Source organism: Neodiprion virginianus, chromosome 5, assembly GCF_021901495.1.
Source record: "Neodiprion virginianus isolate iyNeoVirg1 chromosome 5, iyNeoVirg1.1, whole genome shotgun sequence".
Taxonomy (NCBI): domain Eukaryota; kingdom Metazoa; phylum Arthropoda; class Insecta; order Hymenoptera; family Diprionidae; genus Neodiprion; species Neodiprion virginianus.
In genome coordinates this window covers 16,473,290-16,500,510 of record NC_060881.1, presented here as the reverse complement: position 1 = coordinate 16,500,510, position 27,221 = coordinate 16,473,290, and the positions used below count along the sequence as shown (strand labels likewise).

Sequence of the window (27,221 nt, the reverse complement as noted above, 5' to 3'; positions counted from 1 at the left end):
AAATGTACCAAATTCTACGTTAAGAAACAAAATTTTTGAGCCATAATAGAAGATGGGCTTTCAATAACTTCTAGTGAAAATAATTTAAAAACTAATTTTTTTTCGAAAAATAAATCAAAATTACCAAAAAAAAAATTTGTTTATGAATTATTGTCTCTAGAAGTTATTGAAAGCCCATCTTCTATTATGGCTCAAAAATTTTGTTTCTTAACGTAGAATTTGGTACATTTTTTTTAAAATTTGCTCTATCATTCTCTCTGTTTACGTATGAGGTGGAAAGCCCATTCAAAGACGTATCACAACGAAAAAATTGAAAAACAGGTGTTGAAAATCAATAATGAAATAGAGTTCAGCGCATTTTACCATAACACTATTCACTTGGCATGAAAACGATCGAGAACCGCGAATTTTGATCGGGATAGTTGAGTAATTAATAATCTGAGATGAGTCACATTATCGAGCACATTTTTTTGACACCAAATTCGACTGATACATCCAATTTCAATGAATAATAATGTGTTTCATTCTTTGAACTGTTATTCATGATTCACGGCTTATCAACAAACATATGGCTTATGTTGTTACAAGTAATTTATTCAAAAAGCTTCGTATACACAGGTGATTTACATACATAGTTATGAATGATGTCACCCGAGAAAATGGCGCTCACATTTATTAGAATTAATTACCGTGATTAGTGCGATTATGCGAACCAATAAAATGAAATTATCATTATTAATTATATATAATCAGCAAATGAAAGCAGTTTTTCGCTGATAACGTGATAAATATTAGATTTGCGAAAATTGTATAGCATTAAATTTCCCACAAAATATCAAATGAATGCATTTTTCCGTATTCAAGATTCGACTGCTTGGCGGGACGTGTTGGAGTTATCGGACGAATTCGGGGTTGCGGCCAATTTTTTTCTATATATGTTGATTACTTTTGGGAAATGAGCGTGAAAAAATTCCGACATGACCAAAATAAGAACTACCCTAGTTCGTATGCACTGCGAGAAAATGGTTATCGGATAAATAACAACGAGATATTTTCGATTCTTACAAAAATATAGTTGGATTCCATTTTTTGGTCACCTCGACAAAACGTAAATTGGTAACAATCCACGCTGCCCAGACAATGAGGAGCAATTGTACTTTCGTGACGTTTCACTTTTGCTCATTTAGATTTCCATCCCAAACGCGTGTTAAAAATTCGCTTAAAAAAAAAAAAAAAAAAACAACACAAGTATGAAGAGAAACGTTCTTTACACCAACAGATCAGAAATAAAATACACATGTTTATTTACGACTAAAGAGAGGTTAGAAAATAATACATATTTTCGCTGTCATTGTTCGTCAAGAATAACTGGCTACTTAAACGAGGTAACTCCATGCAAACGTCGGCTGACGAAAACCATGAGTTGCTTTGGATGTGGTGTAGACATTTAAAGTTGGAGGCGCCGTTCTATTCTGATGGTAACTGTGACAATTGTTTCTGTAATCACGCTACGTGGAAACGTATGCTCGTAATCTTCACTTGAATTCATAACTACAGAATTCAAGCATGTTGTAAATAAGTAAACTATTAGATTGTGGTTATAAATGGTTCATGGTTGTCCCGTTACAATTAAGATTGATAGGATGCTGTGAGGTAGTTTTTGCCGAATAAAATATGATTTCTTAGAATTCCGTTAGTCGCTGTAAAATTATTACTCTTCTCTGTCGGCGGCAATCACGAATTACCACAAATTACGCCATTTACATCAAGTTATTTGAATTCCCAAAGAAGACTCTGAGCAAGAATTCTTCTGCTTCGTCAGAAATGGCCACGAATTCGGATCCCTTATTCGAGTGACTGTCCCGATAGACACAAGGAATTACACAGTAAACTCCGGGAACTAGTTCAAATTTGCGTTGAACTTCCCGTTGCTCCCCAACCGCACTGGATCCAGATACGGACTCATTTTTTTTGAAGAAATCGATGTCTAGGGGGTTTGGTGATTTTTCAGGATTGTCCAGCTGTTCAAAAAAATTGCATGGTGATAATTTTTTGACAGATATTAAAAACAAAAAAATATGTTTGTATTCTTGAAAATCCGGACGTACTTGATAAATTTCAAATCCAATTTTCAAATTTTTTAGTCGTTTCGACCTTCGATTTTTCTGCAGTAATGCCACGATTATCGTGCACTTTCCGTTTACTTGTTCCGAATTTCCCAACGTTATGCGATATTGAGCATTTTGACACAAGGTTCCTAGAAATAGTGCAAAGCTATTCCAGAGAATTGGGAATGGAATCATAGACTCATTGAGACCAAAGAGACAAAAACCAGACCGAGATGTGGGAAAATGTACAGAAACCAAATGAAATTTTCTTTATACATCCTTACACAATACGCAAAATATTATAGATTGCGGAATAAAGATAATCAATTTCCAAAGATACGTACTCAAGTGACCTTTGGACACAGTAGTATTGTACTGCCATTCTCCTTCGAAAGTAGTGACTTCCAATTTTCTTGTGCTTGTATCGAGCGGTTCACAAATTTCAAGTTCAGTAAAATAATCCGAAACCAGTTCGTAGGGCATCCAAAATTCGCCATCTGCGTCAGGCTTGAAATTCAGCGCCTCTGCCATCTTACTATCGGTTTTCCACAGAGGATCTCTGTAAAAAAAATTGGCCCTCTTTCGAACTGACTTATTCTCATCTCATTTGAAAATCGAAACCATGAAAATGAAATGCTTCAGAATAAAATTATTGAGTCTGTCTGCTTATATATAAATAAAATTGTCTGCTAAACACAAATCGGCAATTTTAAGGATCGGTGCTGTTATTTTCTGAACTGTGAAAAGTGTAAAAAATAGAAATACAGACTTAAATACTCACGCATCGCCAAATTGGCCTTGCCATTCCATCATACCCCATGGATTCCTCAGTCTCACCATATTTTTCCCCTTGTACTTACGGACTTCCGTAATACAGTAGGCATGATCACCATACAAGCCGTCAAGTTTCTTCATCTGTGAGAATAATGGAACATTCACAAAGTTGAAAAGAAGAGAAATAATCGAAACCAGACGAAATATGAGTGAAAATATCTTTCTTAAAATTGCATGTTAAATCATTCTGATGGAATGGTCTTTCATTAAAAATAATTTTATGAAAGTAAAGGAGAAACATTGAAAGGCGAACGCTATTCAATTTTGAGGTGATTTCCAATGGCTGCATAACAGTTATCCCAGGACAGTAGCGGGAGCTCGTGTTTATTTTTTTCGTGAGATAGTAAGATATAATGATTATTGATCATTATTTCCATATCATATTGTGGGGGCAATAAATATTTATTTTTCTTGTCTATCCGTGTGTACCGATACCAAATACTCCAGTGGGATATTTATTACATGGACATTTCGTAAGGGGATATTTAGTTGGGGGTATTTTGACATGACACCATTTCGAAGAAACATTTGTTGCTCGAAGTCGGATTCAAGGGTTTTTTGTCTGCTGATTCCGTACCTTAGGAGTACCGCATCCCATGAGCAATTTTTTCTCCCAAGCTTCCAGTAAAACTTCGAAAGGTATTGACTGTGCAACGTCCAAATCGTAAATCGAAGTCAGACCACCGGTAAAATCCTGCCAGGCTTCGGTTGACTGGCCGTCTTCCGTGGCCTCCCAGGAACCGTAAAACTTGGCGTACGCTTTGACAAGCAGAGCGCTCCAGAATTCAGTTCTTTCACTTGAACGAGCAGTCCCATAACAAGGGAGACGGTCATCAACCACGACTTCGACCCATTTTCCATACCGCCAAAATCTGCGCAACAGGTTCAAACGGTGCAGGAATTTCAAGAAACTCGTGGAATAAAGGTCGAATGATTAATTTCTCAAATGATAATTATCCTTGGGATCTTGTATCGTAACTGACATCGATGCGGACGCACCTGAAATGGAATATTCCGGCGTAGTTTTCGTTGAAATTCTGATCCTGAGGCACGACTTGGAACAACAGGTTTGGATCCATCGCTAGACGAGATATTGCTGCGATTAGCCAACAATTACCGAATCTTTGTTGCTCAATATCGAATCGAGAGACTCCATTCACGAAAAATTTCGGTTCAGCGGTGATTTCCTTACAGTCAGTAGAAATGATTACATTACTTTTAATTGAATAAATTGTTTCGATTTGAAAATCACTCCGAATCATCTCTCCTTATCCATACCGCGGACAGCCTGAGATGTTCGATATTTCATTACGATAGAAAAATAGTGACATGGTCCACAGTACACAGTCTGTTTTATCAATCGATCGAGATTATTCCTTACCTTTGGCCGTACCCATTTCAAGTAATTGAACATAAAACGCTCCTTAGGAATCCCTTTGGGAAATAAAGACGCAGATACTGCCGGGAATTGTGGATCTTCAAACAGTTTTCCCTTCGAACACAATTCTCTTCTGATTCGATAGAAGTCTTGAACTTTCCCATCACCATCCTCGATCTGAGAACAATATGGTCAATTTGTCAATCGATGTAACGCTCACGTTACAGTAACGAAAGATGCTCTCGGACTAAAATACCACGCACATTAAAAACATCGAAAAGTATGCAAATACTTGTGAGTATGCTATTTTCTCTCTTACGAAAAATACGGCGATTAATTTGAAACATGTGCGTTTTGGGAAATCATTATGCCTAGTAAATCGGTAACGAATTGCATTACAGATTAATTTTATCTAGGGACGTTTGGTATACAAGGGAAGTGTTCAAATTGCCTTCCAGAAACTTCTTCCTATTATATATATATTTTCCTGAAATTCGAGAGAAATTGAGGTAAAAATATCACACCTGATATTTGATTCGTGCTTGTAAAATCTCGTCCATTTTTTTGCCAATCTGATTTTATCGTACGAATTACCTTAATTCACTAATGGCGACGGGGGGGACAATAATTACAAATTATGAACCATCAAATTGTCGTGCAAAAATTTCAAACTTTTCAATAAAGATATTTGGTTGAAAATTTCGTTTTCGAAACGTAGATAAAGTATCGTTTTAATTCGAAAATAAATTGATGGTTGTACTTGAAATACACAAAAAACAGTCGATCTTGCATAGTAAAATCAATTATCTGGTGCGCAGAATTGACACGGATAACACTACGTGACATAAAAAACTAATATTGAGTACCCTCTTAAAAATTTTCTGTTTATTCATTCATATAACGTTTGAGAAGAACATGTACGTATTTTTTTCTAACACATACTAGTTTTTAGGTACGGTTACTAATAATTGAAATTATACACTATGTGACACGATATCGATATCTGTAAAACAGAAAACTGTGTGACGATGTATATATTTGGATAGACGATAGTAAGAACCGAAATTCGGACGGATCAGCGGATCAGCGGATCAGCAAATTAGTAGGCCTAAGACTTTAGAAGGAGAGAGTTGTGTATGGAGGTGTCAGTAAATAATAAAGTGTGTGAAATTAACCCAAATCCTGATCAGGTAACAAATTAAATAAATAACGACGAAATGAAACAATAAAGAAAGTCACACCATTCTGAAATTATGAACACGACACATCAAACACTCTCCCTTCAAATTCTTCGAATAGTTGTTCCGCTCGATTTTATCTATATGTATACCCTTTTACCGTCCGCTTTTATGTTATTGTTACTATTTTGTTTTATTCTTACTCGACTATTGTCTCTTATATCTTTTAACTTATGCACCTCTGCCGTCCACTTATATTTTTTAAACTATCAAACCAAGTTTGTTGGGTTGCGACGTGCAGGGACTATAAATTTGGAATTATGTACTATTAAATTATAATTGACTTATTAAACCAAAATGACCCAAATAAATGCATAATTCTCTCTTTGATCGTCAACAACTATTTCTCGCAATTGTCTATTTGTTTCCCTTTCTTTTATATTTGACTTATAATCAATAAACAAAATTCATTACAACTTTAATAGATCGCAATTAGTTATCTTATGTTTCTATCACGTCTTGTTTTTAAGGTACCTGCAAATAATTTTTTGACGACCCTCATTTTACGTATACAGTAGAACCCTGAATAACCGAGCTGCTTAAGACCGAAGAATCGACGGACAAGTGAAATCACGATTATTCTGAATTATAAAACATTTCCGATCGATCGACTAGCGATTGTCGAATATGAGATGCAATTCCCGGATCCCGAGCAGCCCGGTTAATCGGGGTTTTACTGTATGCGTAAAATGCGGATCGTTAAAAACATTATTTGCAGGTGCCTCAAAAACAAGACGTGTAAATAATTATTTCTTGTTGTTGTTTTTGCATATATTGAAATTAGTCTGGGAGGTCAAAAACAAATGTAAATAAGGGGATGGGTAAGAATTTGAGTCGTTGGTAAAATAAAAAAATTAATGGAATAAATAGACAGGCTTACAAAAAAAATGACGAGAACGATAATAAATACGACTTCGACTATCAATTGAATAAATGAAATATAAATGAAATATAAATAACATATAAATAAAATCTAAATGGAATATAACTAAAATATAAATAAAATGTAAAGGGAATATAAATAAAATATAAATAAAATGTAAAGGGAATATAAATAAAATATAAATAACATATAAAAACTCTTTAAATCCTGTCCATCGTCAAAATAATTAAAATTACACATTCATTCAAACATTCACAGATAAGTTAAAACAAAATACGCCGGAATTAACACACGCTGGGATATAAAATTGTTTATAATGATAACGAAAAAAGTTGATAAGTTATAAATAAATTGAAAATCACTCATCCCTTTGCTTTATACTAGGCAGCAGCTCCGTCGTGTAATTGTCCATGTGATTTTGAGAATCTTTCGATAAAATTTGGAATCCACGGTCTTCTTAAGTTTTCTTCGCGGCGATTCCGTCATGCGAAGAAGTTTGTAAAAATTGATGATTTCTTGGATCTCGTGAGATAGTTTTGTTTTTTATTCTTGACTCACACGTTAGGGTGCGTACGGATATTTACTGGCGATGTCAATGTGTTAATTTATTTTCAATTTGTGTTAACTGTCACGTGCGGAGCGGTTTCGCACGTGACTGACTTCACCCTCTGAGATAACCGTAGAGGTTTATATTTATTTTTTTCATGGATACGTGGTGATCGTCCTCTACAAGGCGATCCTTGGGAATAGGGTTGGGGGATTTAATATTTATGTTTTAAGAAATGTTTATGATGAAACCAAATTTTTAATGAAATTGATAGCAAGAGAATAGCAAGAGAAAATAGGTGACGAGGAAGCTTACAAAAATGTTCTTAACCTAATGTTTTCATTCATTTGCTACTCACTCTTTGGTGATTACAAATCCGAATACTCGCTCTCTCACACAATTACCACTACACTTATCACTACACGGCTCTAAAGAGTTCGTGGCTCGAGGTTCAACACTTATTAACTAACTTCAAAACACTAACGGCGCGACACGAGGGGCTTTCGGTGACCGCGTGTAAAATTAGAGGGTTCCCTCTAATCGTCGGTGACTCTAAGACTGATGACTCTACACACGACAGCTTCGAAAGAGCCGGGTTCCGGGAATATGGTTTTTAAGCTGTCTCTAACGGGACTGCCTTCGCTCGCTCGTCCGACACCCCTTGGAGCGTCGGACAGCGAGCAAGGTTTTTGCTGACTTTAGAATTTAAGGCAAACGCTCGCCTCGCGACGCCCATCCTCGAAGCGCGTGATTTCGCGCTCGCCTCATCCCGGTGTTGATTACACCCGGGATCTGGCGGGCGCAGGAACGCTGACGTTGCAGCGGTCAACTGCAGCGCTGCGCTTTGGTCGTGCCACGAACAGAAATATAAGAAAGTTATATCATGAATTTAATAGTGAAATTAAGATTATGCTTCCTCGTCTACTTTAAAAGCAAATATGAATAAGTAATGATATGAGTACATAATGATATCTTATCTTAATATATATAAATCTCGTGTCACGATGTTTGTCCTCAATGGACTCCTAAACCACTTAACCGATTATAATAAAATACGCACACCATGTGCAGTTCGATCCAACTTGAGAGATAGGATAGTTTAAATCTCAAATTATAGTCGCAATTTTAATTTATTGCTAATTATTTGTCTGTTATTATTCGACAGTCACAATTATCTGTTAACTCCGAATGATTCTAACAGATGTCGATACCTTTCGACTGGGTTGAGTAAGTAATCAATAGATGGCGCTGCTATGGTAAATCTACGAACGTGTCATATAAGCTACACTAGCAACCTATCCCGGCTTCGCACGGGCATATAATAATATAATAAAAGAAAATACACAATGTTTACAGTGAGTTTCTAGAAAAATAACATTTATATTATTACTTAATATTATTATATGCCCGTGCGAAGCCGGGATGGGCTGCTAGTAGTTATATATGTGTATATGCGGCGTTCGTGACATCCCTCCCCCCTTAGGTGCCGATGCTCTCATCGACTCGGTGCGCCGGGCCGACGGTAACACCGGCACTGGAGGGACGACGGCTCACCCCTGACCGCATGTTTTTTGATTATTTGATAATTACAGGTTTCATACATCGCACATGCACTCTTTATATTCTCATACCCATACTTGTGCGACACATTTCCTTCCACTTCACTTTCACTTGTCACTGCACCGTTGGCTCGTCGCTTGGTTGGCCTCGCATCTCGCTAACGGCATCGTCACCCTCGTTTGCTCCTAGTTGGACGCTGCATCCCTGGGGTCTCTTTCCTCCGCAGGTTCGTCTTCCAGGGGGGTCGCAGGTGGAGTCCCGCCTGGCGATACTTCCCACCGAATCAGGTCTCCCTCGACCTCCGGTTCACCTTGCAGGACATCTGCAAGGTTCACCGGAGAGTGAGATGTTGCGGGCGGAGATTCGCCGGACGGCTCTTCCCATCTAATGAGGTTCCCCTCGGCCTCCGCTGGTTCCTCGTCGTTGGTTCCGAGGAGCATCTCCATTTCTCGCTGAAGCAAAACCCAGCGCCCCATGATTCGTGATCGAACTGCGGGGACCATGGCCTTGCTCAGCCTCCGAAAGTCGATTAAGAAGGGAGCTTCTTCACCTTCCTGAATAATTATGGGGTCAGTCTGCACCCCCTTCTCCTTGGTGTCCCTACTCGTCTGGACACCCTTCTCCTTGCCGGGAACCGCCGGACGGCGTTGGAACGTCGTCGGTCCGGCCTCACGGATGGATAGCAGAGCGGCTGGGATGGCCGGGGGCTTCCTTCATTTCGAGGAGACAACAGAAAGCTTCCACGCAGTGACCCGCGTGGAGACCCAGTCGGCTGCCCACGCTCAGGCCACAGAGGGTGCAATTACTGCCCCCGGCCTCCGGTGTGAGAGGAAGCGCTCGAGGTAGCACTCCTCCCAATGTTGGCCGCTCGGCTTCTTCCCTCAGGTCGGGCAGACCCCGCGTCTCAGCTTTTCCCCCGCGAGTGTCATTCCCGCGGGTGTCATCGTCGCAGGCAGGGGCGCTTCCATCAATTTTGGTGGGGCTGCTGGGGCCGCCGCCCAGCTGATTTTGGCGGTGATGCTGACCCTGGCGCTCCTTCTTCCTCTCCCGCAAATGGTTATGCTTCTTCCGCGTTCTTCACCACTTCTTCGTACCTTTTCTGGCACAGGGCGGCGTGCTTCGGCCGGTCATCGCTTATCAAGTTGAACCAGCAGAGAGGGCAGGAGCAGAGGTCCTTAACGAAAGTATCCAAATCCCCAAACACGGTGACCCTCCAGTCCACGTGTTGCAGACAGAGGGGGGCCACCCGCTCGTAGTAAATCCCGGGCTGGTCCTATATCGGTGTTACGTGATATGCCTTGGTGTTGTCGAGTTCTCCGTCGGCCAGAGCCGTGGAAGCCAGAAGCACCCAACGCACAGCATTGTCGTGTCGGTGTTGATGAGTCACACTCCCGCACTCGTCTTCTAGAAGCCTCTTAATCCTATTCCCGCACACATTCTTTGAACACATGCAGAGATACACATAATTTATATATATATATATACCCATGCATGCGCACACTCATACACATATTCGCTTTTGCTTAACGGTAATTGCCGCGTAGCTCGGCTGTATATCACAATATATATATATTACACAAATACAGTAAACTCGCTAGCGAATTATACCACCGCTAGTTTTAATTTATCGACATGCTTCCTCATCCTTTCCCATTTTCTGGTTCCAAAATTACATTGTTATGGTCAGTTACCTGGGCAATTTTATAGGGGCCATGATATTGGGAGTCGAACTTACCCTTACGAGGTTCCTTAAGGACATAGGCAAGGTCGTTCGCTTTACCTAGGAAAGGACGGACTTTCTTGTCATAATATTTTTTTGTTGTTTCTTTCGCGCGATTCTCATTTTCACCGGTCATTTCGCCTATCTCAGAGAGACGTTTTATTAACTCGATGGTACATAAATTATACGTCGATAATTTATCGTCCACGGGGAACTGACTCGGGAGCCGAGGCAGCCTCCCGTACACGATTTCGTAGGGGGTAAGATTCGTTGCCTCGTGCACGCTAGTGTTGTATGATAATTCCGCGTAAGGCAACAGGCGATCCCAATCATCGTACGTGTCTGCATACCGTTTTATATATTCCGCTAACAGTATGTGACTCCGTTCGAGCGCTCCGTTTGTCTGCGGTCGATAACCGGAAGTCGTTACTTGTTTTATATGAAAGATTTTGGATGTTTCGTGTAAGAGATTATCGGTAAAGGCTGCTCCGCGATCAGTAAGGGATCGCACGGGGAGCCCCAAATTACGCGATTAGTCGCCTTGCCATAGCTTCGGCGATCGTGGTCGCTTTTAAATCCGGTATCGGTTCTGCTAAACAATACTTCGATAGGTGGTCTTGCATTGTAAGTATGTGTTTATTGCCATGAGGCGTTGTAGGCAACTGACCCACCGTATCGAGCGATACTTTATCAAAGACGTCGGCCGGCATATCAGTAATGAGCATCGGCTCGCACGTCTTTGCTCGAACCAATTTACGGTCCTGACAGCCTTTGCAACGACGAATAAAATTTTGCACTTCGTTTCTTAGCGAAGGCCAATAAAAACGTTCTCGGATTTTCCGATAAGTCTTGGTTACCCCTCGATGGCCTCCGACAAGACTCGCATGAAATTCTTCGATTATTTGCGAGTGTTGCTCAATCGGTAGCCGTCGAATTGTACGATAACATACCGTTGTGACTATGTTGGACCTACCGAAGAGTCTGTCCAACAATCAAGAAATTTCGTGTGCGGCAATACGTCTGTATAATCTCCCGAGCGTGAAATACGAAACGACTTCGCAGCCGCTCGTTGAAGGGCGATTTGAGATTCTCAAGTCCCTTGTATATGTGATTGTTGGTGTTCTCGGGGTCGACTCGACTCGCTTGCTCCCGTCGGGTCCGCAGGGGATTCCGCCCGGCGAGCCCCAGGGCAGTTTAAAGGCTCCCTTTGTAGTCCAGGAGAATAAAATTAAGTTCTATTCTGGATTAACGTAGGTTAGCCGATTTTTTGATAGGTTCATTAGAGACGGACGAACATATTTTCACCTATGACCCAAAAAGTTAGGTCCGGGTTTGTCCGTAACGATTGTTTAAACTTTTGAGACCCCACATTTTGTTAAATAACGTCTTTGTTATGGGTCATACACGAAGGAATGGAAGGAAGGAAGGAAATATGAAGGAATGAAGCCGGGCGACGTGGTGGGGGGTTCGAGGCTTGGAGCGCCCGGCTGTTCTCACTGCTCAATTAACAAATCATCTCAATTATCGTACATTTTTTTTTTATTACTGCGCTATTTTTTTCTCAACAATTCGAATCTGTGATTAGATTTTTAATATTTATAATATTTTTTTTTCTTTTGGATTTTAGTCATATTGTTAGGAAATATTGCTATAAATAACTTTAGATATATAATATCTGTGAATTTTAATATAAAATGAAATTTAAAAAAACTTAATTACGGTGGTGTGAGTATGTATACATACATATATACATATTTAATGGAAGAGCGAGAGATTCCAAGCGTTATAACGGGTTAATATAACATAATAATGTAATAAATAATTTTATCATATAAAATAATATGTATACACGATTTCGAGCAGAAAAAATATGTATGGATATTTATGGTCACATGTTCACCATTATTTTATGTACAGTAACATTAAATATAATTGTCGCTTGAATCAGTTTCATTTTTTCTACCATCACCCAACGTATTTTTAATTTTGTTTGTTAATTTTGAACGAGTCTAATGTAAATAAATATATATATATACATGTGAGGAAAATACATATTTCAAATTTCAAAAAAATCCGTTATAACGCTTGGAATCTCTCTTTCGCTCTTCCATTATATATGTATATATGTATGTATGCATACTCACACCACCGTAATTGAGTTTTTTTTTAATTTCATTTCATCTTAAAATTCACAGATATTATATATCTGAAGTTATTTATAGTAATATTTCCTAAGAATATGGCTAAAATCCGAAAGAAAAAAAAATATTATAAATATTAAAAATCTAATTACAGATTCGAATTGTTGAGAAAAAAATAGCACAGTTTGAAAAAAAAATGTGCGATAATTATTAACGGAGTTATTGAGTTGTTAATTAAGCGGTGAGAACAGCCGGGCGCGCGAAGCTTCGACCCCCCCACCACGTTGCCCGGCTTCATTCCTTCGACTAACGCCGCTCGACGAACGTTGAGCAATTTTTTTTTACCAGATACAACGCACCTAAATATCTGAAAAAATTAACGGTGATGCCTTGGGGTGTTGAGAGATAGCTGATATTTTTTTCCCCCTCAATATTAATTACAACAACAATAAACAAAATAACACTTAAACACCGTTATCTCCGGTTCTAATCAAGATATTCATGTTTTTTTTTTAAATTACTCGTAAAATAAAGGGCAAGTAAAATGCATCATAATATTTACAATAATATGAATATTCTCGGAGATATCTCTATTTGTTTAAAGGCAATACATTTCAAGTCGCCCAAAAATTGTGATTTTCGAGTATAAGAATTTTTTTTTTTTCATTTATGGAAAGTACTAGTAACGAACTGACTCCATGATTTTTTGGCAACCCGTGGGCCAATCACATAAGAAAGGGCAGACGATATACGGATTTTGGCTTGTCGCGGATTGTCGCTCAACTGTATAACACAGCCAAAAAAGCCTTGCACGATAATTTTGAAGACACTTCATATTACCTGTACCACGAGTTTCAAAGCCACGCGTTGTTTATTCATCAATTTATTACAAGAAATGTAAATTTTTTTTTCCACGGCATTTTTCATTTTCCAACTAAACAAATAGCGGAAATTGATCTCACGACAACTTGTTTTATCGAGAATGATGAGACGAACAACTTTTGTTTGAACAGTTTTCGTGTATGACCCATAACAAAGACGTTATTTAACAAAATGCGGGGTCTCAAAAGTTTAAACAATCGTTACGGACAAACCCGGACCTAATTTTTTGGGGCATAGGTGAAAATATGTTCGTCCGTCTCTAATGAACCTATAAAAAAATCGGCTAACCTACGTTATTCCAGAATAGAAGTCAGTCGATTTTATAACTTATTCGTCTGGACTATTGCGGGGAGCGCCCCGGAGAAGACCGACGCTTTAAAGGGCAGCACGGGCAACCTCTATTTTCATTACAACAATATTTATATCCGCAAGCCGTTGCCGGTCGAGAATATGACATTCTCTGGCCACCCTCGCGGTTATCAGGGGTTCGCGCGGGTTTTAAAATTCCAAGAGCCGGTTGTGGCGACTGGCTTCGATACGTAGACGATTGTCTATTTTCCCAAGCCGTCGGCGACGGAGTTCGAGAGTCATAGCGAGCGTTAAGAACACGCGCCGACTCACCCTGACTCGATTCATTAGCTTTCCGTCGGCTGTCTCGAAGCGCGAGTTTTTCAGCGATTTTAAAGGCTGCTTCGAGAGTTTCTGGCTCCCGCAAATCTACCTCGGTTCCGATGTGGAAAGGCAAACCGTTTGTGAATGAACTCAACGCGATGTAATGTAGCGGGTCCCGTTTTAACTCTGGCGGATCGACGCCAAAATGAGATCTGAACACGCTTCTTCCCTCGCTAAGCAAAATTCGTACTTTGTCGTAAAATTGCCCAACGGATTGATCGCGCTTCATTCTAATCGTCGATAGTGCCTCCGCGTAATACCCGTAAGTTTTTCCGCGGGCGAGACGATTCTCTAACAATTTCACCAACCCGGCCACAGTTTCAACTCTCTCGCCATAAACGCAGTGTAGCGCGTCGCCGCGTAATCGCGATATTATTGCTCTTATGTATTGTGCTTCTGCTGCGGCCGGCACGAACGTGGACGCGTTTTGAATATCTTTCAAAAAGTCCCTCAACGGCATATTTTTACCGTCGAACTCGGGAATATTTGCGAAATTATTTTGTATGACTAGATTTTCGACCATCGTCGTGACGCTGGCGACCAATTTGGCCGTCACATCGGCGGCCACATTGGCCGAAGCGTGATCAGACATTTTTGACAAATCCGGGGGAAGGGAGATCGACAAGGATAAATGGTTCCGTTACCTATGGTTCGACTCCCTCGTTATGGCACATGAGTAAAAATTCCAAAAATTATAATTCCAATTCCAATTTCCAAAGGAAAAATCACCTAGTATTCCACTTCTGACACCAGTTTAGTCTGTCACGTGCGGAGCAGTCTCGCACGCGACTGACTTCACTCTCTGAGATAACCGTAGAGGTTTATATTTATTTTTTTCGTGGATACGTGGTGATCGTCCTCTACAGGGCGATCCTTGGGAATAGGGTTGGGGGATTTAATATTTATATTTTAAGAAATGTTTATGATGGAACCAAATTTTTAATGAAATTGATAGCAAGAGAATAGCAAGAGAAAATAGGTGACGAGGAAGCTTACAAAAATGTTCTTAACCTAATGTTTTCATTCATTCCCTACTCACTCTTTGGTGATTACAAATCCGAATACTCGCTCTCTCACACAATTACCACTACACTTATCACTACACGGCTCTACAGAGTTCGTGGCTCGAGGTTCAACACTTATTAACTAACTTCAAAACACTAACGGCGCGACACGAGGGGCTTTCGGTGACCGCGTGTAAAATTAGAGGGTTCCCTCTAACCATCGGTGACTCTCAGACCGATGACTCTAAACACGACAGCTTTGAACGAGCCGGGTTCCGGAGATATGGTTTTTAAGCTGTCTCTAACGGAACTACCTTCGCTCGCTCGTCCGACACTCCTTGGAGCGTCGGACAGCGAGCAAGGTTTTTGCTGACTTTAGAATTTAAAACAAAGGCTCGCCTCGCGACGCCCATCCTCGAAGCGCGTGATTTCGCGCTCGCCTCATCCCGGTGTTGATTACACCCGGGATCTGGCGGGCGCGGGAACGCTGACGTTGCAGCGGTCAACTGCGCCGCTGCGCTTTGGTCGTGCCACGAACAGAAATATAAGAAAGTTATATTATGAATTTAATAGTGAAATCAAGATTATGCTTCCTCGTCTACTTTAAAAGCAAATATGAATAAGTAATGATATGAGTACATAATGATATAGTTATATATGTGTATATGCGGCGTTCGTGACATAACAATGATTAAACAATCACTACGGGGAATTATAAACCGTTTGGTTGGGCGTTTTCCCGTAGACTCTTTCAAATGCTAAGCCGTTTCTCCCGCCTGACGCCTAAGTCGAGATGGCTGTGCTTAGCAAAATTTCGCGGGCCCTTTTGAACTCATAATATCGTCACAGACGTGATAGAAACATAAGATAACTAATATCAATCTATTATATTATAGTTATCCGTTTCATGGGTACCGATATCGTGTCACACGGTGTAATTATCCCAATTTCCCATGTATATAATTGTGTGAAGGAAACTTTCATTTAGATGGCATCACATACTACCAGCTGTTAGACAAGATAATGGCAAACAATTGACTCCGCTGGTTATAACATTGTGCTATACCGTCGTAAAACGATGATAATTGAACTTTCGATCATACCTTCAAAACTTCCGCAGAGAGATCCTTGGTGCTCATATTTCCAGACTTAGAAAGTGATTTGAATTTAATTTGGCAAACTGAGGTACAGAACTGTAGAAACTTCGAGTAGACCAAAGGCTTATAAAGAGTTTGTAAGCGGAAACAGGACTGATTGCACAGCATGTCGGAAAAACAATTAAACACCAAATCTCGAGGGAGGCAGGGGAATCGATAAGACCACGAATAAGACTTACTTGTGGTTTGCGTATCAGCTTTCTCTCGTTTTTGCAACCCACGTCACATTGTCATTATTCCAGATGATTATGCGGTAATTAATTTCGTTGTTACTAATGTTAACATGTTTATAGGCTGATATCGTCGTCCTTGTTTTTCCGCTGTCGATTCGATAAGAAATAGCAAATCAGGCACTTTACACTTTGCGGTATTTCGATAAAGTAACCGAATTATGAGTGCGGCAATTAGGGTGAATTTAATTGTGTGTATCAGAATTCTTACATTCTTATTTCGCGATTGTAGCATATCGCCACATTCAAATATTCGCATAATGTGAAACAACACGTTCTAACAATTTCCTCATTGATTGTCATGGTTGAGTTGAGGATACGCGTTGCCACCCGATAATTGACTGTATATTGACATTGCATTGCAAACTACCTTTCTTCTTGACTGGATAAATTTCTCTACGACTGATCTTATCGACATCTGTGAATCAGAATAGTCATTATCTTGTTAAACAACGCTGTAGGTATATATACACTCAGAAAGAAACTCTCCTCAATTCGTTTGAAATGTAAAAATTTTATTCAATATATGATCCTATATAAAATAATTTGCTTGGAGCAAGCGAAAAAATTTCATTAGGTTCGATCGAAATTCGAGTTGAATTCGAAACTTTTTTTTCTTCTTGGTTATCCAATTGTCCCACAGATTTTTATTTAGCTGAGTTTTGTTCAGGATGTACGATCTAATCTAAAAATATGCCCAAACCACGAACAGCCGATACATTTGATACGTAGTTATAAAAACTTTCTTATAATCGCCTTTTCTTACCTAAGAAAAATACATTTCGGAAATAAATCACGGTCAATCAAACTCCGATATTTCCATATAGATTCAAGCGAAGACGACAAACATGAGCGCCTTCATCGTCTGAACCATCTGCATTAAAAGTACGTGACCGAGTGAACGTAGGAATAAGTTAGCGAAAATGACTTCGATGCCTTTCCTGCCGCACTATCTTATACCGCGAACAGAATCCTCAAAGCCTACTTGGCGAATATATTATCTCATATTGCTCCCCTCTCACGATGAAATTCGATATTCGACAATTTCATACGGTCATATATTTTTAGAGCTTTCATTTGAGGCCTGTATCAGTACGATCTATGCACCGAGTGCCGAAATGCGAGTATACCTGTTGTAAGAGTTCCAACATCGACGAAATCGTCAGTTAAGTCGATCAAGAATTTTCGTTCTTCGTAAGACTAGATATATGATATACGCTTCAACTGTATATATATGCCATATTAGGCTGAAAATAGATCCGAGCACGGCTCCAAGAAGCTTACGTGGATAGCACAAGAGAATGCGTGTCGATCGCTTGCATCTCAGTCGATAGTAACGTAACGTGGTAATGCGGTATACAGTTAAACTTCGTAAACAATCCGTCAGTTGCGTGACATATTTTATAATGCAAATAAATAGACGGAAAGAATATTCCCCCAAAAAGCATCTCCGGTGCAAAAACCTTTCACAAAGCCCATTACAAATCTGTTCTCATTCTTTAACAAAAAAGATGCAAATCGCACACTACTGTTAAATACGTGTTTGTTGATACACAATAAAAGCATGATTGAAACTTGGCTCTTAGCTTTCACATCACACTGGAAACCACACTGTTGCCACACTGGGGTCAGACTGACCCTAAACTTATCCAACTACAAATGACAATTAAGTATGATTAAAAAACAAAATAACTCATACATCAATGAAAATCCGGGACAAAAATGAAAATATTAGCGTAAACCAACGTCTGGCTGTTGAAGAAAATTCATTACCATTTTATTGCTTGAAATAATATTCGATTTGATCAATCAATAATTGCTTCGTGTGAGTCAAGTGATGCCAATCGGTTGGATTCCAGCCTCATTTTTCGGCGAAATGGTCTCCGGCATATTCGAGGGGCCTATCATTTTCACTGACTGTGGCTGCACGACGCGATTCGCTGTGCGTCGTCCTTACTTCACTATTCCAGAATCATTTAAGACTGCCATTGAAGTCGATCTACTAATCACTGCTTGACATGTTAGCTTTCAACGGTCAGCCACTGTAAACCAGTTCCAGAAAAGTATTCACCTTAAATGATTTCGAATCAACATGATACGTCCGTGAAAGGGGTTTACTCCCGAGCGGTAGGAATAAACAGGTTCGGCTTCGCTTTTACGTACCAGGACAACCGGAAGTTAGGAGGATGGTCGAATAACCTTGAGTATATTTAATATATCAATTATATGTTTATTGCGAAGAAGTTGAGATAGCGGTAGGAATGAAGTGTGCTGTGCGAATGATGTATAAGAAGTCTTGATGTGACATTGTTGAGAGTTTGAATAGAAGTATCTTTAGAGACAGAACGTACGGGTGCAGGAAAGGTGTGAGAATGCAGAGGGAAGGGAATGCAATTAGCTGAGTAAGAGCAATAGTGAGTAGCGTGAGGCCAGGTAGAGTTAAGAGGAAAGGACAGAGTTAGCGAGTCCAAAAAATAGACGAGAGGTGGTAAGCCGGACGTAACAAACTGATAGAAAAACTCAGAATCATTCGCACTTCATTCAGCGCTTTGTAGTGGATCGATGTATCCCTTAAGTCAGTATTTAAATATATAGATATGTAGTCACGCATTACCCCCCACCCCCCTCTCTGCCTCTTATTCGATTTAACACGGGCTCTTGCCGTATTCGAATTACACTTCGCAGGTAGATCTAGGCGAAACGATCTCTGAACCGAACGAAGTATTCAAGCAAAGCTTTTTAACGACACGCAGCGTTGCCTGTCTACCTTTGCTCTCTTATCATGTGTGTGTGCGTGGGTGTATACTTATGTATATTGAGTATTAATCCCACGAAAGGGGTAATTAATTATATTATGTATGCTTTGTACACTTAGCACTGTGCTTAGCACCTAATCTCTTTTGTATCATTGTAATTGGCGTTTCGCTCGCTTCGCTTCATTTTGATTGGTTTTATTTTGACGAGTAGTTCTGTACAGCACTATTCCTTTTCGAATTGTGCCGCAGAGCAAGGGGCTTATCTCAGGAATCTACTTCCTCCAAATTTCAATAGCTTTCAGAGGGGGAAATCCTCCTACAATAGTATAATGAATCTGCGGTTAGAGTTGGACATTGCAGGATCCAAAGCCGCAAGAAAAAAGTAGTTTTTGTGGACATAGAAGGGATCGATCGTGATTTCGATCTGGATAAACTTGGAGCGATTTCAAAAAATATTAGATTTCTCCAGTTTTGGTGAGGTTTCTTGACGGATCGTTAAAAAATAAGATGATTCATGGCCTCTCGGATGGAAGACAAATACGGTTAAGGAATACAAGTAAGGGACTCCCACAAAGATCAATCCTTAGTCCTTTATTGTTCAATATATCTATATATATGTATATATTAGAGTGGTCCAAAAAAAAAAAAAATTTTTTTCCTATCATCTCAAAACCTTCTTTTAGGTATAAAAAAAATTCCCCCCAAAGCGCAGCTTGATATCTCAATTCTCCACTGAGCTCAATGAATTTTTATTTTCCCATTTAAATAACACGTAAAAAAATTTTTTTTTCTTTTTTGTCCGGTAAAACTACGAAAAAAATTTTTTTTTAATTTTTCTTCAATGATTCTTGTAGGAAATTTAATTTTCTACAAAAAAGTCCTGATATAGTTTTTTCGTAATCCTAACGGGTAAAAAGTTACCAAGCTTCAAATACTTGCAACTAACAATACTTAGAGATATTGACCTTATTTAATATAGATAATTTATTTAATTTTTATAAATTTGAAATAATTTTCAACTTTTTGAAAATTTTGTTGGTAACTGCATGTATTTATTCTAAAATTTATCAAACTTTAGACTGTTCACAATATTTGAATAATTTAATATTTCGTTATATAATTATGAATAATTTTTCCTATTACAACTTGGATACTTTTTTCCTTATTTCGTAATGAAGTTCAAATTTGAATATCAAAAATCACTACTATGTATTTTCTGTCGGTAATATCATTTGCTTTACCTTATCCCACCATCTAGTGGTTGATTTCTGCATAACATGTTAACAATGTTATTGATCATGACATTTGTAATCATAACACTGACAACATGTCAAGCGGATCTAAAAATCAATATGTATATTTAGTAGGCTTTCAATGCAGTGAATTAAACAAACGAAAATTGCCATCTCAGCGACAAGTATTAAGTGTTTTTTTTTTTTATAATTTGAATTTCCTCAAGCAAGCTGTTCGTGAAAGCGCGCGGAATGTATTGGATGAGGTTAATGACATTTGGAGTGTTACTGGTATACCAGTAATTAAACCATGTAATGCAATTTCAAAAATTGTGAGACTTTATAACGAATGGATGTTATTAAAAAAATTTACCGGACAAAAACGAAAAAAAAATTTTTGTACGTGTTATTTGAATGGGAAAATAAAAGTTCATTGAGCTCGGTGGAGAATTGAGATATCAAGCTGCACTTTGGAGGGAATTTTTTTTATACCTAAAAGAAGGTTTTGAGACAATAGGACTTGAGAAAAAAAAAAATGTTTATTAGGGTGGTCCAAAAAAAACATTTTTTTTATTTCTCAAGTCCTATTGTCTCAAAACCTTCTTTTAGGTGTAAAAAAAATTCCCTCCAAAGTGCAGCTTGATATATATATATTGTAACGACCAGCTGACCGGCACACTCGCGCGTTCATCTGAGTGCGTACATGAGGGGTCGCGTTACGATGAGAGCCGATCGGAACCGACGAGTCACGAAGACACCAGCGATAGAAAGGCACCCTCGTCTGTAACCTGCCTTCTAATAGAGATGAGTCGGTCCGGCTTTTTAGCGGATACGTATCCGGATTATGGGTTTCGAGTCATACATCAAATAAACTTCGGAAGAATAAATAAAAAGTTGTCAGGCAATTATTTATTGACAATTGAATAAATTACATTCTATATTACAACATACGTAGAACATAGAACCATTATTACTTAGTAATATTACATTTTAATTGAGTGAATCGATATTAATTAACGATCGAATAAATTCCACTTCAGCTTGTAACATACATAGAACCATTAATATATATATATATATATATATATATATATATATATATATAGTAATATCAATTTTAATTGAGTAAATTGATATTCAGGTTCAAAAATATTATCTCAGACATTTTATTTGGTTTTAGGCAACTTCTGCGCTCCGTAAAAATCTGACCCATTTCAGAAAATAAGCTCTTGCGGGGCACAGATATGTTGCGGGAATGCATCAACGTTTTTCATACATTTGTACAACCGGGGTATGTAAATTTTCTTTTCTCCCACCACTGAAAAGGCTCTCCTGCTCGTTGTAGTAATGATTCGTTTAAATATCGATCAACTTCGATTATAATACTACAAAATCTCTTCCAAATTGTATTTATGGCCTCAGAAGTTAATGTTTGATGTTTGTCACCAGAATTGCTTTCTGGCTTATTTTCATCATGACTGACATCTAATGTGATCTTAGAACAAAGACTTTTCGTTCCCGTCGTAATAGCTTCGATTCGTTTTGCTTTTAAAAAACAATGGACTTTTATTCTTGGGTCCCGAAAAGCTGCTTGTACAAACCAATCATTGCTTTCCATATCTCTAAGACTCGTTTCTAATTGATGTTTTATGGTGTTGCTCAAAGATTCAGTTTCAGGCGAATAAATTCCTTCGACATCGACTATGAATTGCTTTAAATGGCTCAATGTTTATTCTACGAATACAATTATCTGTGAAATAGTCAGTTTCTTCTAAGAGCTCATTATTTCTGTTGCATTTTGAAAAATTTTCAATACTACAATACTTTGATTTATCACATTCCATTCGTAATGAGTTATGGTATTATGAGATGGTTCTTCTATAGCGAGAGTAGTTATCACAGCTTTTTCTACAGTACATTCTCTCAAGCATGAGATACGTAGAGTTCCATCTCGTTATACAGTATTGTTTTAGCTTTAAGCTCTGTAATTCAAGAGTTTCTTGATTTTTTTTCAAAACTGCAGCCGCATGTGAACTTGTCTTAAAATATTCAACAATAGTTTCGACTTTTCCAAGTATTTCATTAATTTATTTCAAACCAGATTGAACTGCCTTGAAAGTATGAGCAAAACATCTACCATGACGCATTTATTGTCGTTGATCGAAAGCTATACTGCCTAAAAATATAGATTGTAGCTGCGAATTTTCATTCATAAAGTTCGCAGTAACACCACAAAAACTTTGAAAGTGGTATTAATTCTTTGACTTTTTTTTTTGACTAGTTTATGATATATTGGAATCAACGAAGTAGACAAGGTTTTCCGTGTTGGCAATAAATATCCCGGACATAACATACTGACAAACTTTTTAAACTCCGCATCTTCAACTGAAATCAAAGGCTGATATTCTTCAGCAATTATTTTAACCAATTGTTGATCCAGTTGCTTTGATCGCATAGAAGAAACGGGTTTGTTACTTTGGAAGTAATTTGTTATTGATTTTGTCATTGCCACTTGAGAATTTTCTGGGTTGATTGACGACAAGGATGACATCACGGAAAAAAAAATTCAGCTCGTGGAACTAAATATTAGATAGTTACTTGTAAACAGTTCGTCGAACTAAACGTTCTGTTATTGGAAGAGCACTGCATGGTTCGTATAACTGACTGTTAGTCAGCTGTCATAGCTGTACGTTGTTCAGCTCTCTCAGCTAAACAGCTTCGTTCGAAGAGCTAGACCAGAATTTTTCGGCTCCGCTCACAGCGCTTATTATTAAATAGTACAATTACATTGCTATTAGTATTATTTTCCATCATTATTATCATTATTTATTCAGTGTCATTTACATATTTGAATGGACTATTTAAACAATTATCTATCAACTGTATTTAAATCATACTCATGAAATTTGAAGGTTATGAAATATGTCAACGCACCAGAGCACAGCGCAACTTACAGCTCTTAGAGCAAAACCATTCAGCTGTGAGAGCTGAACAACTTGCAGCTATCAGAGCTGACTAATATATAGTTGCTGTAACTACAAGATAGACCGTAGAGTGCGTATAGTTACTGGAGCTGTAGAATACAGCTCGCCGAACAGAATTTTTTTTTCCGTGCAGGCAGTGAAGATTTGTCAATATCAATGGTGAAAGAATTTAATTGCGGTGTGGCAATAATGACGTGAGGGTACTTTCATTTTACATGTCGCAACAAATTACCTATGGAGCCTGCAGTGTATGACAAAACTTCAGAGCAATGTCCACATTTAGCTCTTTTATGCAATAACGTATCCTCAAAATGACTACATACCTCTCCATTCCGTTTTTTTGGAAGCCATGACTGTCTGGAGGAGAATGAAAATAATTAATCTTTAATACGTCCACATTAACTTATTTGACTTGACATAAACATATTCATGATAAATAGACAATAGCAACAGAAATGAGCAATCAAAATGGCGTCACATTACCCACACATACCTTTATGTTCTTGAATAATTGCTTTGTTCTTGAATGATCGCTTTTTGTTATTTGATGTTGAATTTCTGAATCCTCGTTATCCGTGACTGTAAAACTGAATTAATCAATGCAATCGTTGGAAATGATAAATAAATCTTGTGCTAGTATTAATTTCCGACTCGCCTAAAGAAGCATCCATGAATGCTTCGTCGATACTCTTATCTCCATCAATTTTTCTTGGAGGGGTAGTGACACGTATATTCACATACACGACGCCACCAGCTGAAATTTCATGAAAAAATTAGCACGGATAATAAAACATGGGGTTTCTTCTTATAATTAAATAAAAACCATCGAAACTTTACTTACTTCGTAGATCAATGAAAAGACAATAGCCGCGAGTAGAGGTTATGATATGTCCTTTATAGGTTGGAACGGGCTTGAAATACTTTACTTACCTTCCAACCATTCTTTATTCTTTCTTGTCTTCTCCGGGTGCTTGTTTTAATATTTTAATATTCGTCGAAAAACTGTAAAACTAATTTGCTTTGCAATATTGCAAATTGCAATAAGACAAGTAAAAAATGTCTAATCTGTAAAATCTTTAATCGGGCGGGATAAAGCTAGCTGGTGTGGAGGACTTGGGGCTTGGTGAGTGGAGGGTATTGGCGATTGGCGCCACCATCGCCTGCTTACTTCACTCCGCCCAACGTGAAGCTTTTGTTCTAGTTCGGGTCTGCGTGCACCGATTGTCTAAGTAGAGGGTCGGACCGATAATCCGGACCGAGAACCACGCGAAACGAGATCCTTACGTTCGGTCAACCCCGAGGTCAACCCAGACCGACCCAGCTCTACTCTCTAATGTAAAGTCATTGTGTTCGATTTTATTTGTAACATGGCATAGCGCCTCTTCAAAATCTCGCATTTCAGGATGATAGCTTAAATTTCGGCAAAACGCAAAATTTAACAGGTTAGAGTCAAATGTGAGAAACTTCCGTACAGCGCTCAAGTAATTAAACCTAGGAGTAGTACCAAAGAATACTTACAGATTTTTAGTTTCGTTATTTATCGCTTTGTAAAATTTTATGTTTAGTCACTTTCATCTGGCTTATATCGAATCTTGGATTTATTTTATTTTTGTTAAGTCGATACCTTTGATCGTTAAAACTTACAATTAAAAAAGTCTGAGATTCTGTTCCTTTATTTGGCTATCGTTTTTTCAATCAGGATGGCTACAGATCGATAAAACTTTGAGAGGAAACGGCTCTGGCTACATACTCGAGCCCGGGAACGATTTCGGGCATCCCAAATCTGACAGACAGCCACGCCTTAAAAACCCCTGGTCTGACGGTAATTTTCGCTTTGGAATAACTACTGGAAATCCGATTACAAAATCGAATGAGGGACGTACCTCTGGTCTCAACAATTCGGGAATACAACTACATGTTAGGAGAAACACTGGCTTAAGACACCCGCGTCTTCGACTAGAAGATCTGGGATCAGAATCCGAGTTTCACAAATTGCAGCCCGGGACCGTGAAGATAATCCCTAGACTCGCATGATGCAGCTCTGATCCAGAGACCCGAATCTTCGACAACTCCGGCTTGATGAACCCGAGTCTGTAAAAACGAAATAACTATTTAGAATAAAGTGATTCGGGTCGGCAAAATCAGTCCGTAGGTACTGTCACCTAATAAGAAGGAGGCCACAGTTTAATTGTCAATTGACCTTTCCAGCTTATTATTAGCGGTAAAGCACTCACATAACACACGAATTTTCAGGCGAGCTATAAAAGCTCTGCCCGAGAATCGCACACGTTACAATATGTTATGTATATATGATAGATTTACAAAGAAACTCGTCCAGCAATGCAAACCAATCATATTTGCAGATAACATTAAAATATCTACATCATATTGAAAAAAAAAACTCAGCGAGGAATCTCTTCATACATCGTCTCCCAAAACGAAGCTCCTGCTCTATAACTATGAGAAAACACCGTTCAGATCAAATTCAGTATCACTGAAAATCAGGCTTAATAAAATCAGGAATGTCAATCAAGCCAGGTACCTGAGAGTGACATGGGACTCCAAACTGAACTGAGAAGCTTATGTTTACGCTATAACGCCCAAGGCGACTAAACTCCTCTACACCCCTCGATACTAATGCAGGTATATAAGGGCCGCATCGGGGCTTTTATCGAATAAGCTGGATTCCGAATGAATTCATCAAGCTATGAAAAGCTCCGAACACTAAACGTCATTCGAAACGCAGTTATGAGAATAAGTTTGGGACGCCTAAAAACTATGCCAGTGCGACCATATAACACTCAGAGATAGATTTGAAGAACTTATCTCAAGGTTTCTTATGAAGAATCTAGCTTTAAAGAAAAAAATTCAAGCTCAAAAAAATCAAAGACGCGTTTCAAGAGAGCAAGTACTAGCTTCATGGATACAAGACTTATGGCAGAAAATTAAATTGATAATGGAGGGGATGGAGAAGGAAGACGGTTTAGCCACTTCTCAACTGGATTACCAGGCATTATTTAATAATCAAAATATCGAACTCAATACAGGACATAGTTTCAAGCCTCCCAAAGAGAATGCACGACATTTCAAAACAATTATAAATAAAGTGTACCCGGATCATGAAGTCATACTTCGTATTCGGATAGCTCAGTGCGGCCTAAGTATTTAGGATGCGAGTTCGGAATGTTTTGGGAAGATTCTCCTCAATTATCAAATTCCGAAAGTACAATATTTACTGCATTCAGGGAATTTGTCAATCAGTTAAGCTTTCAAGGGCCAATGCGGTCCCAAGGAACACCCTGACATGTACGTATTCGATGAGCGCGGCAAGGTACTTAAATAAGGACTGATGACACAGCAGGATGAGTAGAATCTCTGCAGGAGTCACAAATATGATTCACGAGAAGCTAAGAATCGAACGGATATCACCATACTTTGGGAACCAGCCCATTAAGGTACAGAAGGAGATGAAAGGACGGATTAATTAGCGAAAGAGGCCAACGAAAAGGCTGTCTTATTGCAAGGAAAACTGATGGGGAGATAAGTGCGAGGACCCTGCAAAGTGACCAAGATAAGGGAAAAGTGTGAAGAGCTCCGAATACAATTCTCGAAGCCAGCATGAAGAAGAAAAAATTTATTAAATGGAGCAGTGTATCAGGTCAGGAGACCAGAAACCTAGTCTCAAAGATGAGTCTTACGAAACAACTAGCACTTATTATTTTTCCAAGTCACGAATTCTACGATATTCGGCAACAAACTATGTATATGCATTTCAACATTTGACATAAGAAACATTATTGCGTTAATGCGAGCTATTCTACAGTTATCTGTAAAAAACGACGATGACCTACGAAAAACGACGATAATTTACAAAAAATTCTGATTTTTGGCGAAT

The 27,221-nt window shown here is 38.6% G+C and overlaps 2 protein-coding genes across 6 annotated transcripts in view; one reads left to right on the top strand and one right to left on the bottom strand.

Moving 5' to 3' along the window:
- LOC124305059 (calpain-8-like) overlaps positions 1-27,221 on the top strand; it is a 53,437-nt gene that overhangs the window by 11,917 nt on the left and 14,299 nt on the right. The window lies entirely within an intron of this gene.
- Positions 856-16,198, bottom strand: LOC124305058 (calpain-A-like). 5 transcript variants are annotated; one of them, XM_046764030.1, is made up of 8 exons: positions 16,071-16,198; positions 4,324-4,497; positions 3,942-4,129; positions 3,520-3,814; positions 2,890-3,023; positions 2,453-2,667; positions 2,109-2,257; positions 856-2,021 (listed from the first exon to the last, which is right to left on the bottom strand). In XM_046764030.1, the coding sequence occupies exons 1-8, from the start codon at positions 16,104-16,106 to the stop codon at positions 1,761-1,763; spliced, it is 1,452 nt and encodes a 483-aa protein (XP_046619986.1). In that variant the 5' UTR covers positions 16,107-16,198; the 3' UTR covers positions 856-1,760. The 5 variants fall into 5 exon arrangements, with proteins under 5 accessions (XP_046619986.1, XP_046619987.1, XP_046619988.1 ...); XM_046764031.1 differs by lacking the exon at positions 16,071-16,198 and adding an exon at positions 7,347-7,713; XM_046764032.1 differs by lacking the exon at positions 16,071-16,198 and adding an exon at positions 7,473-7,713.